Consider the following 16,707-nt stretch of genomic DNA (forward strand, 5'->3'; position numbering starts at 1 on the left):
TCTTTTAGCTAGGTCTTTTTCATTTGTCAAAAGTTGCACTAAGAATTGCAGTGCCCTCAGACAGAGACACAGACACACCCCCACCCCCCAGCCCAGTGGGTTACATAAGAGTGCTGCGCTGCACAGCCACTGCTCCAGATTATGCAACAGGTGCACATGTGCTGGCAGGTTCTCTCCCTCTGACTGCCCGAGCGCTGTGCAAGAGCACGTACACACGCCCACACAGACACACTCTCGCATGCATGCACTCATGCTCTGGAAAGCTCTCACACATACATAGCCAAATTGGGAACTGAGCAAAGGCATAGGCTATTCATTCTGCATGCAAATATGTATTAAGGTACAACGCATTCAGAAAGTATTCTTACCCCTTGACCTACTCCACATTTTTTTGTGTTATAGACTGAATATACATTTTTTACTTTTTTAAATTTAGCCCAAATAATAATAATAAAAAATGAAATACAGTGTTGGAAAAATAACCCAAATGGAGTGTTTGAGTTTAGTGAGTGCGCCAGATCAGAGGCAGAAGGGATGACCAGGGACGTTCTCTTGATAAGTGTGTGAATTATAAAATTGTCCTGCTAAGTATTCAAAATGTAACGAGTAATTTTGGGTGTCAGGGAAAATGTATGGAGTAAAAAGTATATGATTTTCTTTAGGAATATAGTGGAGTAAAAGTTAAAGTTGTCAAAAATACAAATAGTAAAGTAAAGATCTCCCTTAAAACTACTTAAGTAAAAATACTTGAAAGTATTCATACCCGAGTCAATATCACCTCTGGCAATGATTACAGCTGTAAGTCTTTCTGGGTAAGTCTTTAAGAGCTTTACACACCTGGATAGCACAATATTTGTTTATTCTTCAATCTCTGTCAAGTTGGTTGTTGATCATTGCTAGACAGCCATTTTCAAGTTGCCATAGATTTATAAGCCAATTTAAGTCAAATCTTTAACTAGCCCACTCAGCAACATTCAATGGCATCTTGGTAAGCAGATCTAGTCTATATATGGCCTTGTGTTTAAGGTTATGGTACTGCTGAAAGGTGAATTCATCTTCCAGTGTCTGTTGGAAAGCAGACTGAACCAAGTTTTCCTCTAGGATTTTGCATGTGCTTACCTCTATTTAGTTTATTTTTATCCAAAAAAACTCCCTAGTCCTTGCCAATGATAAGCATACCCATAACATGATGCTGCCACCATGCTTGAAAATACGAAGAGTGGTACTCAGTGACGTGTTGGATTTGCCCCAAACATAACGCTTTGTATTAAGTCCTCCCAGCTGCCCACTGCACTGAGGCTAGGAAACACTGTAACCACCGATAAATCCACGATAATTGAGAATTTCAATAAGCATTTTTCTACCGCTGGCCATGCTTTCCACCTGGCTACCCCTACCCCAGTCAGCAGCTCTGCACCCCCACAGCAACTTGCCCAAGCCTCCCCCATTTCTCCTTCACCCAAATACAAATAGCTGATGTTCTGAAAGACCTGCCTAGCTGTGCTAGACAATCTGGACCCTCTCTAAAAGTATCTGCCACAATTGTTGCAACCCCTATTACTAGCCTGTTCAACCTCTCTTTCGTATCATCTGAGATCCCCAAAGATTGGAAAGCTGCCGCGGTCAACCCCCTCTTCAAAGGGGGAGACACTCTAGACCCAAACTGTTACAGACCTATATCTATTCTACCCTGCCTTTCTAAGGGCTTCGAAATCCAAGTTAACAAACAGATCACCGAACATTTCAAATCCCACTGTACCTTCTCCGCTATGCAATCAGGTTTCCGAGCTGGTCACGGGTGCACCTCAGCCACGCTCAATGTCCTAAACGATATCATAACCGCCATCGATAAAAGACAATACTGTGCAGCCGTATTCATCGACCTGACCAAGGCTTTTGACTCTGTCAATCACCGCATTCTCATCGGCAGACTTAACAGCCTTGGTTTCTCAAATGACTGCCTCGCCTGGTTCACCAACTACTTCTCAGACAGAGTTCAGTGTGTCAAATCAGAGGGCCTGGTGTCCGGACCTCTGGCAGTCTATGGGGGTGCCACAGGGTTCAATTCTCGGGCCGATTCTCTTCTCTGTATACGTCGATGATGTCGGTCTTGCTGCTGGTGATTCTCTGATCCACCTCTACGCAGACGATACTATTCTGTATACTTCTGGCCCTTCTTTGGACATTGTGTTAACTAACCTGGGGCGGCAGGTAGCCTAGTGGTTAGAGCATTGGACTAGTAACCAAAAAGTTGCAAGATCGAATCCCTGAGCTGACAAGGTAAAGATCTGTCATTCTGCCCTTGAACAAGGCAGTTAACCCACTGTTCCTAGGCTGTCATTGAAAATACAAATTTGTAACAGACTGGAAGCTTCAAAAGGAGGGTGGTGCTTGGAATCATTATTCTTCCTCTGTCAAACATGGTTACCTGCAAGGAAACATTTACATTTACGTCATTTAGCAGACGCTCTTATCCAGAGTGACTTACAAATTGGTGCATTCACCTTATGATATCCAGTGGAACAACCACTTTACAATGTGCCAGGGCAGTGAACAGTTTTGACTGGGCTGAGCGGGAACTGTGCTTCCGCAGAGGTAGGGGGGCCAGCAGGCCAGAGGTGGATGAACGCAGTGCCCTTGTTTGGGTGTAGGGCCTGATCAGAGCCTGAAGGTACGGAGGTGCCGTTCCCCTCACAGCTCCGTAGGCAAGCACCATGGTCTTGTAGCAGATGCGAGCTTCAACTGGAAGCCAGTGGAGAGAGAGGAGGAGCGGGGTGACGTGAGAGAACTTGGGAAGGTTGAACACCAGACGGGCTGCGGCGTTCTGGATGAGTTGTAGGGGTTTAATGGCACAGGCAGGGAGCCCCGCCAACAGCGAGTTGCAGTAATCCAGACGGGAGATGACAAGTGCCTGGATTAGGACCTGCGCCGCTTCCTGTGTAAGGCAGGGTCATACTCTGCGAATGTTGTAGAGCATGAACCTACAGGATCGGGTCACAACACGTGCCTTCATCATTGCTTTGCACAAAAAGGGCTTCACAGGCAAGGATATTGCTGCCAGTAAGATTGCACCTAAATCAACCATTTATCGGATCATCAAGAACTTCAAGGAGAGCGGTTCAATTGTTGGGAAGAAGGCTTCAAGGCGCCCAAGAATGTCCAGCAAGCGCCAGGATCATCTCCTAAAGTTGATTCAGCTGCGGGATCGGGGCACCACCAGTACAGAGCTTGCTCAGAAATGGTAGCAGGCAGGTGTGAGTGCATCTGCACGCACAGTGAGGCGAATACTTTTGGAGGATGGCCTGGTGTCAAGAAGGGCAGCAAAGAAGCCACTTCTCTCCAGGAAAAACATCAGGGACAGACTGATATTCTGCAAAAGGTACAGGGATTGGACTGCTGAGGACTGGGGTAAAGTCATTTTCTCTGATGAATCCCCTTTCCGATTGTTTGGGGCATCCAGAAAAATGCTTGTCCGGAGAAGACAAGGTGAGAACAACTTCTCCCAACCATCCAGGAACAGTTTGGTGACGAACAATGCCTTTTCCAGCATGATGGAGCACCTTGCCATAAGGCAAAAGTGATAACTAAGTGGCTCGGGGAACAAAACATTGAATATTTTGGGTCAATGGCCAGGAAACTCCCCAGACCTTAATCCCATTGAGAACTTGTGGTCAATCCTCAAGAGGCGGGTGGACAAAAGACAACCCACAAATTCTGACAAACTCCAAGCATTGATTATGCAAGATTGGGCTGCCATCAGTCAGGATGTGGCCCAGAAGTTAATTGACAGCATGCCAGGGCAGATTGCAGAGGTCTTGAAAAAGAAGGGTCAACACTGCAAATATTGACTTTGCATCAACTTCATGTAATTGTCAATAAAAACCTTTGACACTTATGAAATGCTTGTAATTATACTATTATATTATATTCCATAGTAACATCTGACAAAAATATCTAAAGACACTGAGGCAGCAGACTTTGTGAAAATTAATATTTGTGTCATTCTCAAAACTTTTGGCCACGACTGTATGTTTTGAAATATTTTTTTTCTGTACAGAGCTTCCTTCTTTTAGGTTAGTATTGTGGAGTAACTACAATGTTGATCCATCTTCAGTTTTCTCCCATCACAGCCATTAAACTCGGCAACTGTATAAAAGTCCCGTGTGGCTCAGTTGGTAGAGCATGGTGTTTGCAACGCCAGGGTTGTGGGTTCGATTCCCACGGGGTACCAGTACGGGGAAAAAAATGTATGCATTCACTACTGTAAGTCGCTCTGGATAAGAGCGTCTGCTAAATGACTAAAATGGAAATGTAAATGTAAGTCCCATTGGCCTCACGGCAAAATCGCTGAGCGGTTTCCTTCCTCTCTGGCAACGGAGTTAGGATGCACACCTATATATATTTTCTGACTGGGTGTGATGACATACCATTCAAAGTGTAATTAATAACTTCACCATGCTCAAAGGGATATTCAATGTCTGCTTTTTTCTATCTACCAATAGGTGCCCTTCTTTGCGAGGCATTGGAAAACCTCCCTAGTCTTTGTGGTTGAATCAGTGTCTGAAATTCACAAATCGACTGAGGGACCTTACAGATAAGTGTACATGTGGGGTACAGATATGAGGTAGTCATTTAAAAATGTTAAACTGTTATTGCACAGAGAGTGAGTCCATGCAACTTATTGTGTGACTTATTAAAGTACATTTTTGACTCCTGAACTTATTTAGGCTTGCCATAACTAACTAACTTGACTTTTTTCATTCATTTAATTATGGGGTATTATGTGTAGGCCAGTGACACACAATCTTGATTTAATCAATTTTAAATTCAGGCTATAACAAAATGTGACTAGTTTCAGGAAACTAGGCGTATGTCGCACTTCACAGGAGAGGCATTTGAATGTAAACATGTACTTTTTTTATCAAAATGCGTTTTGACATGTTTACATTCAAATGCCTCTCCTGTGAAGTGCGACATACGCCTAGTTTCATGTACCTTAATAAGAAACTTGTATGCCGTCTGTAAATACGAATAAAATGGTTAAATTACGAGCCCAGTTGGTTTAGCCAAGGAAAAAGACACAAACTTTCCAGCTTGCCATCATTGGCTGAAACAATGGATAGGCTGGACATGCCGATAGAGGAGTTCAGATTGGTCTGCCATGAAGCTAACATGTTTCTGTCTATAACATGAGCTGCTCAGTATGTGTATATAATCCTTTCTTCCGCAGCTTTTTTGAAAGATATCATGAATAACTGCAAAAGTGCTGCCCTGAATTTAACAGGCGCTATTGACAAAGATCAGTGGGAAAAGGTTGTGATGGATTACTTACTAGAGGACGATGGTGCAATGCTGACTCTGACAATGAGGAAATCCCTGATTTTGGTAAAAACATCTTCACTGAACGAGATATTGTAGAGTCTTCTGATGACAGTGATGGGGAAGAAATGGCGATCAACAGTGTTGTTGTCACGAAGATGTTGACCGAGTTTTGAAATCAGTAGAATGCCCGGTGGAAGCAGAGTATGATAGTTAAGGAGCTAGAGAAAATTATGTGGTTTGAGTGCAAATATGTGGAGGGAGTCAAAAAGAGAACACAGAAAGCTGTTGTATAAATCACCTGTCTCCGGATTACATCTTCAAACTAAGGGCTACCATGACATCCGTGACAGAGAGGGAGAAGTGTTCATCCATGTATACGGGTAAGAGTCTAGCTAGCTACACTTTCAGATGTTATACATTTCTAATTTTGTCAGAAAATAATTTTCATTGCAAGTTAAAGTGTACTGTTAGCTGGCTTGCTCGCTAACTAACGTTACGAATATGATCTGTTTAGTAATATTATTAGTATCTCAAAAATCCATTGCATTACTAATTATACGGTCATCTGTACATGTCTAGACAATATTGACCCATCTACTTAGCTAGATGTGGCTGAGGGGTAAATTTTAATTGTATTTGATATAGTGTGTGTTTACCAGAGATGGTAATGTGAAGAACAACATGAAGTGCACCAAATTCAGATTAGGATATAGGCCAAGGACTAGATAAAGCATATTTTTTGTAATACTTACACCACTTTTAGTCTTGAAATATTTGGTTGTTTTCTACACTACCTTACTCACTCTGTTTAGCACATGGCCTCACATGTGAATCCTTAAAGAGATGGGTGGGGCTAAGGCTTAAGAGGGTCTGAAAGACACTGAATGGGTGAAGACAAAGAAGAGCTCTCCAGTAGGTATACCAAAACATTCAAGGACTATTTTCTTAAAAGTGGGGTTCCAAGTTTATCAACTTTCAAAGCAGAATTACTCCCTTTACTCCTCAACTGCAGTGTATGACATACAATTTGCTAGCTCTGAGACTACTTTTATCCAATGTAAAAAACACAATTTCACATTTTGCTAAATAGAGCCGGTCGGTCACAAATGTGGAAAAAGTCAATGGGTGTGAATACTTTCTGAAGGCACTGTATAAGCGCGCACAAACATGCAAGCACAGACAGTCAGTCAACCAAGACAGAGAACAGGTTTATCGAAAACCTTTAGTCTAGTAAACTAGCTATGTATAGTAAACATGCGTTTACTAGTTTTCAATGACAATTCCACATAGCTGTTGTGACAGAAAACAAAAAGTCCATCCTACTGCTCAGTCTATCCTGCCTAACCTAATGAGTACTGCAGAGACAAATCAAAACGTCAACCTTCTTCAGTTTCAACTGGCGACATCACTAAAATAGATGCTGTTTACTCTCCAACCCCTTTCCACTAATAATTAGCAGAGCGTCTGTGAAGAGAGAGCAGCATGTAATGATAATGGAGCCATCTGTCTCATGAAATACTGCCTGGTAATAACTTCCTGGTGATAACTACCCAGTAGGGCTGGGCGATATGGGCAAAAACTCATATCTCCATTTTTTCTAAATTATGGGCGAATCACGATATACACTACACGGCCAACAGTATGTGGACACCCATTCAAATTAGTGGACTTGACTATTTCAGTCACACCCGTTGCTGACATGATTATAAAGTTGAGCACACAGCCATGCAATCTCCATAGACAAACATTAGCAGTAGAATGGCCCGTACTGAAGAGCTCAGTGACTTTCAGCATGGCACCATCATAGGATGCCACCTTTCCAACAAGTCAGTTTGTCAAATTTCTGCCCTGCTAGAGCTGCCCCGGTCAACTGTAAGTGCTGTTATTGTTTAGTGGAAACGTCTAGGAGCAACAACAGCTCAACCACGAAATGGTAGGCCACACAAGCTCACAGAACGGGACCGCTGAAGCGCGTAATGTCTAAAAATGGTCTGCCCTCAGTTGCAACACTCACTACCGAGTTTCAAACTGCCGGAGTGGTGTAAAGCTCTCCACCATTGGACTCAGTGTAAATGCGTTCTCTGGAGTGATGAATCACGCTTCACCATCTGGCAGTCCGACGGACAAATCTGGACTTGGAGGATGCCAGGAGAACGCTACCTGCCCAAATGTATAGTGACAACTAAAGTGTGGTGGAGGAGGAATATTTTTTTTTTGCAATAATCACAGATCTGTCTTTCAGGTCTGTCTATAAAAATACCCTTTTTGTTACAAATTTAACCAGAACCATGCATAATGCACCTTCACTAATAATGTAGCAGGCATTATAGAAAATTAACACCGATCTCATAAACAATATCTCAAGCACAAGCCCACGTGCTAGTGAGTAGCCTGCTAATCTTTATATTTTAAGTTTAGCCAACGTGGATCTATTTGCTAGCTAACAAGGTAAAAGAGTTGAATTGTTATGAACACACCATTCTGTCCTTCTCCAGCTGTTTGAACAGCATGCTAGCCTGTCCACTTTGCTCATATGTTGAAATCAAGTGGCCTACCTTATTTCTCAGAATGAGAACCAGTTGGCAATTCCTTATATAATTGATTTATGCTTATTGCACGTTTATAAAACACAGACTAAACCGCCAGTATAACAATCTTTACTTGACTAAAAGGCTGAGAGTGATACGTGGTAGCGTAATGCACGCAACAAACTGGCCATTATTTTTCCAGAATGAATGTTCATTGACACATCCATTTTAGTAGTGTCTGCGCCGCTTGAAATTTGAGGAGTTGAAACAAACAGGGTATGGTTCGAAAGGTTAACTTCTCCTCTATTACAGTAAAATAATGTCTCCATGTGTTTCGGTGTCCATATGATCGATTCTGTTGGACCAAACATAAAATGCAGATAGCGAAACCATTTGTCAGAGTGGGCTTGGGTGTGTATGTAAACCATAGAGAAAGAGGAGAAGCAAGAGGTTTCACTCTTGCCAGAATCTGTCCAAAATAAGCCCAATTCTTTTATATGCGCTTATTTTGAACCGACGCTTGTCGCCTGCCTTCCGCCTTTGGGACAACAACTCCTATTGTTAGGGCAGAGACATAAGCATCTCGTCATTATATACATATATCTGGTATAAATGGGAAGGTGCACACAGTACAGAAGGAGCGAACGAGACGAGACCGAAAAGACAACAAGCGGACATAAACACTCATAAAAATGAAAAATACAAAAAACCTTGATTCTGCGATACAGACATATGGATTAACGTGCAGAAATCACACAGCCCTACTACCCAGTGGGCAAAATGAATTGCACTGACGTCATTATTAGATAGTGGTCAGACTGCATACTGGCTGTATGAGGAAGTTCTTACGATCGAGGGACATAGAATTGGCCAGTCAGGTGTGGGTATTGAAGGGCAGGTGTGGGTAGCAGGACTAATGGGGAGACTATGTGGCCACAGTCCAGTGTAAGAGGTGTTCGGGAGCAACATCAGAGATCATGTACCTTATACTTAGCAGTGACAACATCAGAGATCATGTACCTTATACTTAGCAGTGACAACATCAGAGATCATGTACCTTATACTTAGCAGCGACAACATCAGAGATCATGTACCTTATACTTAGCAGTGACAATATCAGCGATCAGCAGAACATGCTGAGGAGGGTGGGGTAGTGTGGGGTAGTGTGGGGGAGCGACAGAGCAGAGTAAATGGGCAGAGACCTAGGGTAGTATAGGGGTTGAGGAACATTGGGTACTAGTACTAATTGAACTGGGGTAAAAGTGCAGAGACCTAGGGTAGGGTATAGAGGCAAAGGTAGTGAGTGACGGTGGTTTACAGTGCAGACACCTAGGATAGAGTACAGGGTTCTGGGCTGAAGACAAGGGGACGTCTATGGGTACTGACCTGGCAGACGTTGCACGTCCATGAGGAAGTCATCCTTGAGGAAGAGGAAGCCCACGATGGAGAAGAGGTAGACCAGAATGAGGGCCAGCACAGCCGTGAGGACGATGGAGCGCCCATTACGTGTCACGCTCTTGATCACGTTCAGCAGGGTCTCCTCGCGGTTCAGCAGATCAAAAAGCTGAGGGGGACAGACACACAGTCAGACAAATGCAGACACAGGGACACACACGGGCACCCACAGCTTTAGGAGAGCTGTAAAGGAACCAGACATCACATAGCTTCCGAACAGCAACAGCAAAAATAGGAGAGGATGTGGCTTTCTGCAAATGCAGCTGTGTCTGAAAAATCTGGTTCAAGTGGGGGAACAAGTCGACCATGAAGCTAAATGATGGAACCACACTATAACCACCTGCCGGCATCACATGGCACCAAGAAAGGTCCAGACTTAATCAAGATCACTGTTAAACGTCCATTTTATGTTTTCCGAATAATAACCAAGTACTTTCAAGTTAAATTAATCCAGTTCATTGAATTGGATGGATATTTAAAATTACAAATGAGCAATAATAATATAAAGTTCTTGTATTTTTTTAACTTAAATGGTGAAGTGCTGCAAAGATTGTTTCCACCAACCAGGAAGCTGTAGAAGAACTCATGGACGAAGAGGCCCAACATACAGACGATGATGTAGCCCACGTGGTAGAGGAAGGGCATGTCCATGACCACCGCCTTGTAGCCCCGCGTGAACGTCCCCTGGTTGCCCACGAAGCTCACCAGGAACACTATCTTATTTAGGAGCTGGAAAGAGGAGAGGAAAGAGGAGGACTGAAAGATGGCTTCAATAGAAGATGATGCTGAGATGACAAAACAAGAGTTTTTAGTATTACACTGTACATTTACTTAAAGCTATTATTTTACTTTAATGTACTTACATTGGCGGCCCCCAGTAGCAGCAGGGTCGGGCCCAGGCCCAATGTGTAAATAGAGCGCAGTATGACAGAGACCAGGAAGGGCCGGACACTCCCTGGTTTGGGCAGGATGAAGAGCATGGCGATGCACACCACCAACGCCACCCACAGCAGGATGGACACAAAGGGGGGCAGAATGCCTGGGAACGGAGTAAACAAACAAACAAACAACAAATACAGATGAAGACATTGACACTGTTCAGAGAGTTGGCATTTGAAGCCTTTGGGTTCATGTATTATGCAACAGAGCAGAGTGCTTCATTATAGCCTGGTCCCAGATCTGTTTGTGCCGTATTGCCAATTGGGGACAAGCCTATAGCTAAGTTGCAACTGCCAAGACCGCAAAAACAGATCTGGGACCAGTCTAGCACTTGGCACAACACTCTAGGTTCTCTGCCTCTCGAGAGACAGTCACAATAGGCAACAGCGGGGAATGTCAAACAATGGCCCAAAGGGAAGACTGGTGATATGCAAACCACTGACCTCGTGCATCTCATAAACACTTACCTTAGCACATGAACCAACATTTACTGTGATTATCAGGCACATGATCATGTAGAATTCGCCATACAAGATTGGGACTTTCCTTCTGTGCTTAACTTTTTGCATCATGATCTACCTTTAGATTTCTCTATTACTATCATGAAATGAGAAGTCATGTTTCCAGCCACAATGCAGGCTTTAGCCTTCACCTAAGATAAACAGCTTAACTCACTAGTGGATTCCAGAGCCACTTGGGACCCTTTGGGAATTACTGGGTCGTGCTCAGTTGGCATCAAACGGAAGAAAATGGACCAAAAACAGGTAGGGACTAACTGAACATGTCCAATAAGAAACGCTTGCTTTCGTGTTTTTTTTGCTACCATGTGCCCTAAGGGACAGGTCGAAAAAGATGCACCCCCCCCCCCAACGTAAAAAATATTTTCACATGACCCTTCTCTTGTACTGTAAACCCTGTAGTAACCCTGTGTTCATAAACGTGGATATCGACTTTACGACCTTCAGCATGGCTTTGCCACGCAGGGCTAACATGCCAGAAGTTTGAGGGTTTGCTGACCACCACGGACGAGCTCACTCTCCCTGCCTGTTTCATTACACTACGATCAGAGCCAGCTGCAGACAATGATCAGCTGGGGGGAAATCTGATTTTCACAATTTGATGCTATAATAAGCAAAAAGGCATGAGGAGGTGTGGTATATGCCTGGATACAGCCCTTAGCCGTGGTATATTGTCCATATACCACAAACCCCCGAGGTGCCTTATTGCTATTATAAAATGGTTACCAACCAAAATAAATATTTTGTCATACCCGTGGTCTGATATACCACGGCTGTCAGCCAAATCAGCATTAAGGGTTCGAACCACCCAGTTTATAATTATATACAAATATATGCAACAAATTTTCTACAAACAGGTTTCTGTGCCAATGCACCACACACAACCAATAATCAACACAACTGCATACCGATTACCGACTTCGAGCGCTTATCATAATGGTTTGCGTTTTCAACAACACAATCAAGTACAGAATCTAAATTTGTCCCATGTGGCTCAGTTGGTAGAGCATGGTGTTTGCAACGCCAGGGTTGTGGGTTCGATTCCCACGGGGGACCAGTACGGAGAAAAAAAATGTATGAAATGTATGCATTCACTACTGTAAGTCGTTCTGGATAAGAGCGTCTGCTAAATGACTAAAATGTAAATGTAAATAAAAATAAAAAATGAAAATACATCCCTCCCTACTCAGCATCGATGGTTTGGTTTGACAATCTCCAAATGTCATTTACTATTTTGGTGTTTCTCTTTCCATTAATCGAATGGCAGTTGCACAGTTCGGATGCTGGAATTCTATTAGAGTGGATGAACATGCACAGATAGCCTACAGGAGACTTTTCAAGTGGTATAATCAGATGAGAATATTGTGACTAGTTGTGTTTATGCCACACACAAAAGGTAATACATTTAAAAAGTTAAATGACAAATATTTAGGCTATATTGAAGCGTTAGGGTCTAGGTCGAGGAATGGCTGCTCGTGTTAAGCTATCCTGAATAACTGGGCCTGCTGGGAGCATAGGCCTGTGGCCAGGGCAACTTGGGATAATGATGATTGGCAACAGACAGCGCATCAGAAGTAAAAATACAGCCAGACTGGCCTGCTACTGTGCCTTTCTGTAAACTGTTGAGAGTAGACCCACTCCTGATCCAAATGGAATGAATGGAATCAAACATTCAAATAACAGTGCTTTTGCGCCATTATTCAAATTACATTTTCACTGCAGTTTACAGCCTACAGTAGAATTGTGATCACTAGAAAACAATTATGAAATTATTCATTGGATTGTGGTGTTGTAGGCTAGTCTAGGTAGGATTATTTTATAGTCCCTAAAACAAGATCAATAGGGGAGCTTTTTGAGCTGCGTGTCTTCACTGTTCTTTCATGTTCAATGAAGCACCTGGCCTCCACTGCTTATTAGCTATTCCTCTATCTTGTAGATTTATATAGAAAATTGTGACTCGTTTCAGGAAACTAGGCGTAAGTTTCCCTTCACTACTTCACAGGACAGTCATTTGAACGAAACCTTTAAAATCGAAATACTTTTTTTGGCAGAATTGCCTTCAGAAACGTGAACTTTCATGTGCCTTAACCTCTCTGGTATCATTGGGATGCTAGCGTCCCACCTCGACAACAGCCAGTGAAATTGCAGGGCGCCAAATTCAAACAACAGAAATCCCATAATTAAAATTCCTCAAACATACAAGTATTATACACCATTTTAAAGATAAACTTCTTGTTAATCCAACCACAGTGTCCGATTTCAAAAAGGCTTTACGGCAAAAGCACACCATGCGATTATGTTAGGACAGCGCCTAGCCACAAGAAACCATACAGACATTTTCCAGCCAAGGAGAGGACTCACAAAAGTCAGAAATAGCGATTAAATGAATCACTAACCTTTGATGATCTTCATCTGGTGGCACTCCCAGGACTCCATGTTACACAATAAATGTTTGTTTTGTTCGAAAATGTCCCTCTTTATGTCCAAAAACCTCCGTTTAGTTGGTGCGTTTAGTTCCGTAATCCAAAAGGCACAAAGCGAGCTCTCAACATCCAGACAAAAAGTCAAAAACGTACAATAAAAGTTCGTAGAAACATGTCAAACGATGTTTAAAATCAATCCCCAGGTTGTTTTTGTCATAAATAATCAATAGTATTTCAACCGGACAAAAGCTTCGTCAATAGAAAAGGAGAAACAAGAAAGGCGCGCTCCTGATCACGCGCTGGGCTCATGTCTGGACATTTCCACTGACCACTCATTGAAAGTGCTGTATCTCCCTCATTTTTCAGAGTAAAAGCCTGAAATAATGCCTAAAGAGACTGGCCACATGTAGAAGAAGCCATAGAGATCGTGAACTGGGTCCTAAGTCTTTGTATGGTGGATAGGCTTTCAATGGAAAAACAGCCATTCAAAATAATAGTACTTCCTGGATGGATTTTCCTCAGGTTTTCGCCTGCCATATCAGTTCTGGAAACTTTAGAGTATTTTCTATCCAAATCTACCAATTATATGCATATTCTAGCTTCTGGGCCTAGGTAGCAGGCAGTTTAATTTGGGCACGCTTTTCATCCAAAATTCCAAATGCTGCCCCCTACCCTAGTGAAGTTAATAACAAACTTGTATGCCATCTGTAAATATGAATATCATTGTTAAATTACTAGCCTAGTTGGTTTAGCCATGGAAAAAAGACCAAAATCTTCCTACTAGCCATGACTGGCTGAGAAAGTGAGTGGGCTGGACATGCCGATAGAGGAGTTCGGATTGGTCTGCCATGTAGCGTGCTTCGGTCTATAATATGAGCTGGTCAGTATGTGTTGGTAATACTTTCTAACACAGCTTTTTTTTAAAGATATCACGTAGTAGAACTGCATAAGTGTTGCTGTCCACTTTCTGAAGGACCGAGTTTTGAAATATTGGAATTCGAGTATGATAGCTAAGGAGATGGAGAAAATTCTGGTGTTTAACTGCAAATATGCAGATGGAGTCGAAAAGAGATTACACAGAAGGCTCCGGATTACATTTTCAAAGTATGGGCAACCATGACATTCGTGACAGAGAGGTAGAAGCATCCATCCATGTATACGGGTAAGAGAGTCTAGATAGCTACATTTTCAGATATTTCACATGACTCATTTTGTCAGAAAGTAATTTTCATTTCAAGTTAAAGTGTACTGTTAACTAGCTAGCTAAAGTTAATAGGCTGGCTAGCTAGCTAACGTTATGTGTATGATCTGTGTAGTAATATTATTCATATCTCAGAGCCATTTGGATTGCTAGTTAAAGCCTAATGTTAGCTAGCTAACATTGAACCTGTTTGGTTAGCTACCTACAGATTCATGCAGGGTAGCAACGTTATGAGTTGGGATTATGGTTCATTGTTTAGCTAGCTAGATACATGTCTAAACAAAAGACTGCTAACTATTTCAATAGAATGTTTATGTTGTCACTGCAACAACTTTCGATAGACGTAGCTGGTAAATTCGCTCTGGCTATCTACTCCAATTTCAGAGCACTCGTCTGAGTGTGCCAGAGCGCAGAATAACTAACGAATTTACAAACGCTCAACACACGTTGAATATGGTTGGTGCCAGATAAATTTGGTAAAAAAAGCGTAATTACATTATTGCCAGCAGCACAGTTGCCGTCACCGATGCTCCAGATAACATAAAAACAGCCTAACCAGCTCTGTTAGAGCGAGTAAAATGGTCAGAGTGAGCTGTTCTCTCATTTGTGTCTGGAAGTAGCTAGCAAGCTAGCCAACATTAGCCAGTTAGCTTGGGTGCTTGACTGCTGTTGTTCGGTCAGAATGCTTGGATCAACCCTACTTTTCAGCCAGAGCGTTCAGTGTGCGCTCTGAACGCTCCGAGAATGAATCGCTCTCAATTTTTCGAATGGCCAATCTGGCAACACTCTGAGCTTACGAACACCCAGAGCACACTCAGCCACTGCAGATTAAATTTGCAAACACATCCGTAGTATAAACCTGCCTTTAGTCTTAAAAAACTGTGGTTGTTTAGTACATAGCCTCACATGTGAATCCTTAAAGAGATGGGTGGGGCTAAAGCTTGAAAGGGTGTGAACGATGCTGAATGGGTGTAGACAAAGAAGGGCTTTCCAGTAGTAGTACCAAAACATTCAAGGGCTATTTTCTCAAAAGTGAGGTTACAAGTTTATTAACTTTCAAAGCAGAATTACTTTCCCATTGTTCCTCAACTGTAGTGTATGACATACAATTGTATAGCTCTGAGTCTCTACGTTTATCCAATGTAAAAAACACAATTTCCAATTTTGCTACATAAAGACCGAATCGAGCCCGTTGGTCACAATCAAATTATTTTATGTTTGGTATGATTGGTATGATTAACCGATTACAGGTCTAGACACACAATCCAACTACCACTATTGTCACTATGGATAAAGGGCAGGATAGACAGTCGACTGGTAGATTATATTGACCGGTGGTATAGTAAGCGTGCAGAAAAGCGTAGTGCATAAGGGAAGTACAAAAACACCTTGATAGGGGAGGCACATGCAAGCAGATGAGGACATTATGTATTTCAAACTGTCCCTAATGAATAAGAACTTGCTGTAGGACATCTCACCTTCATCTCCGTCATCTCCAAAGGGGTAGAAAAGTGCCACGGCCACGTTGACTAGAACGGCTAGGTAGAAAGAGATGCTTCCCCACAGAGAGATGTGCCGAGAGAACCAGAACAGAGCCAGGTTGTCTATAGAGACACGGGACAACTGATTAATGTCCCTGTATCACAATGTAGCCATTATTTCACCACCAGAATTGTTCATCAGTGTAAAACTTTGTATCTTACTGCGTATCTTCTTCTGCCAGCGCATCTCATTGTAGAGGTCATCAAACTGCGTGAAGAAGTCGTTGACCTTGCTGCCCTGGTCGTCCCTCTCGGTTGTAGTGAACACGCGCGTCTTGGACTCCTCTGTCAGGTACTCACAGATGTTGGGCACTGGAAACACTATCTGCTCCATGGTGCGGTCGTGACGCACAATCTGAGGAAAGAACATGATATGATACACCTAAGACTAAGAACAAAAGTAGCTGTACTTTCAGGGGTATATCTAATTGAAATGCATTCCAGGTGTCTACCTCATGAAGCTGGTTTAGAGAATGCCAAGAGTGTGCAAAGCTGTCATCAAGGCAAAGGGTAGCTACTTTGAAGAAATTATGTGAATCCATATGTTATTTCATAGTTTTGATGTCTTTCACTAATATTCTACAATGTAGAAAATAGTAAAAATAAAGAAAAACCCTTGAATGAGTAGCTGTGTCCAAACTTTTGACTGGTACTGTATATTTAAAAATAAGGCCCGAGGAGGTGTGGAATATGGCCAATATACCACGGCTAAGGACTGCTCTTACGCACGGCGCAATGCAGTTTGCCTGGATACAGCCCATGGCCATATATCACAAACCC

The 16,707-nt window shown here is 42.6% G+C and overlaps 1 protein-coding gene across 2 annotated transcripts in view; it reads right to left on the reverse strand.

The window, feature by feature from the left end:
- The window catches only part of itpr2 (inositol 1,4,5-trisphosphate receptor, type 2), a 132,434-nt gene that overhangs the window by 22,304 nt on the left and 93,423 nt on the right, over window positions 1-16,707 (reverse strand). For both annotated transcript variants that reach the window (XM_029758792.1, XM_029758793.1), the window contains exons 47-51: window positions 16,090-16,282; window positions 15,865-15,990; window positions 10,169-10,344; window positions 9,870-10,034; window positions 9,237-9,414 (exon numbers count right to left, since the gene is read on the reverse strand). In XM_029758792.1, coding sequence (XP_029614652.1) covers window positions 9,237-9,414; window positions 9,870-10,034; window positions 10,169-10,344; window positions 15,865-15,990; window positions 16,090-16,282 — 838 coding nt within the window. The remainder of the gene's footprint in view (window positions 1-9,236; window positions 9,415-9,869; window positions 10,035-10,168; window positions 10,345-15,864; window positions 15,991-16,089; window positions 16,283-16,707) is intronic.

This window comes from Salmo trutta, chromosome 7 (assembly GCF_901001165.1).
Source record: "Salmo trutta chromosome 7, fSalTru1.1, whole genome shotgun sequence".
Lineage (NCBI taxonomy): Eukaryota > Metazoa > Chordata > Actinopteri > Salmoniformes > Salmonidae > Salmo > Salmo trutta.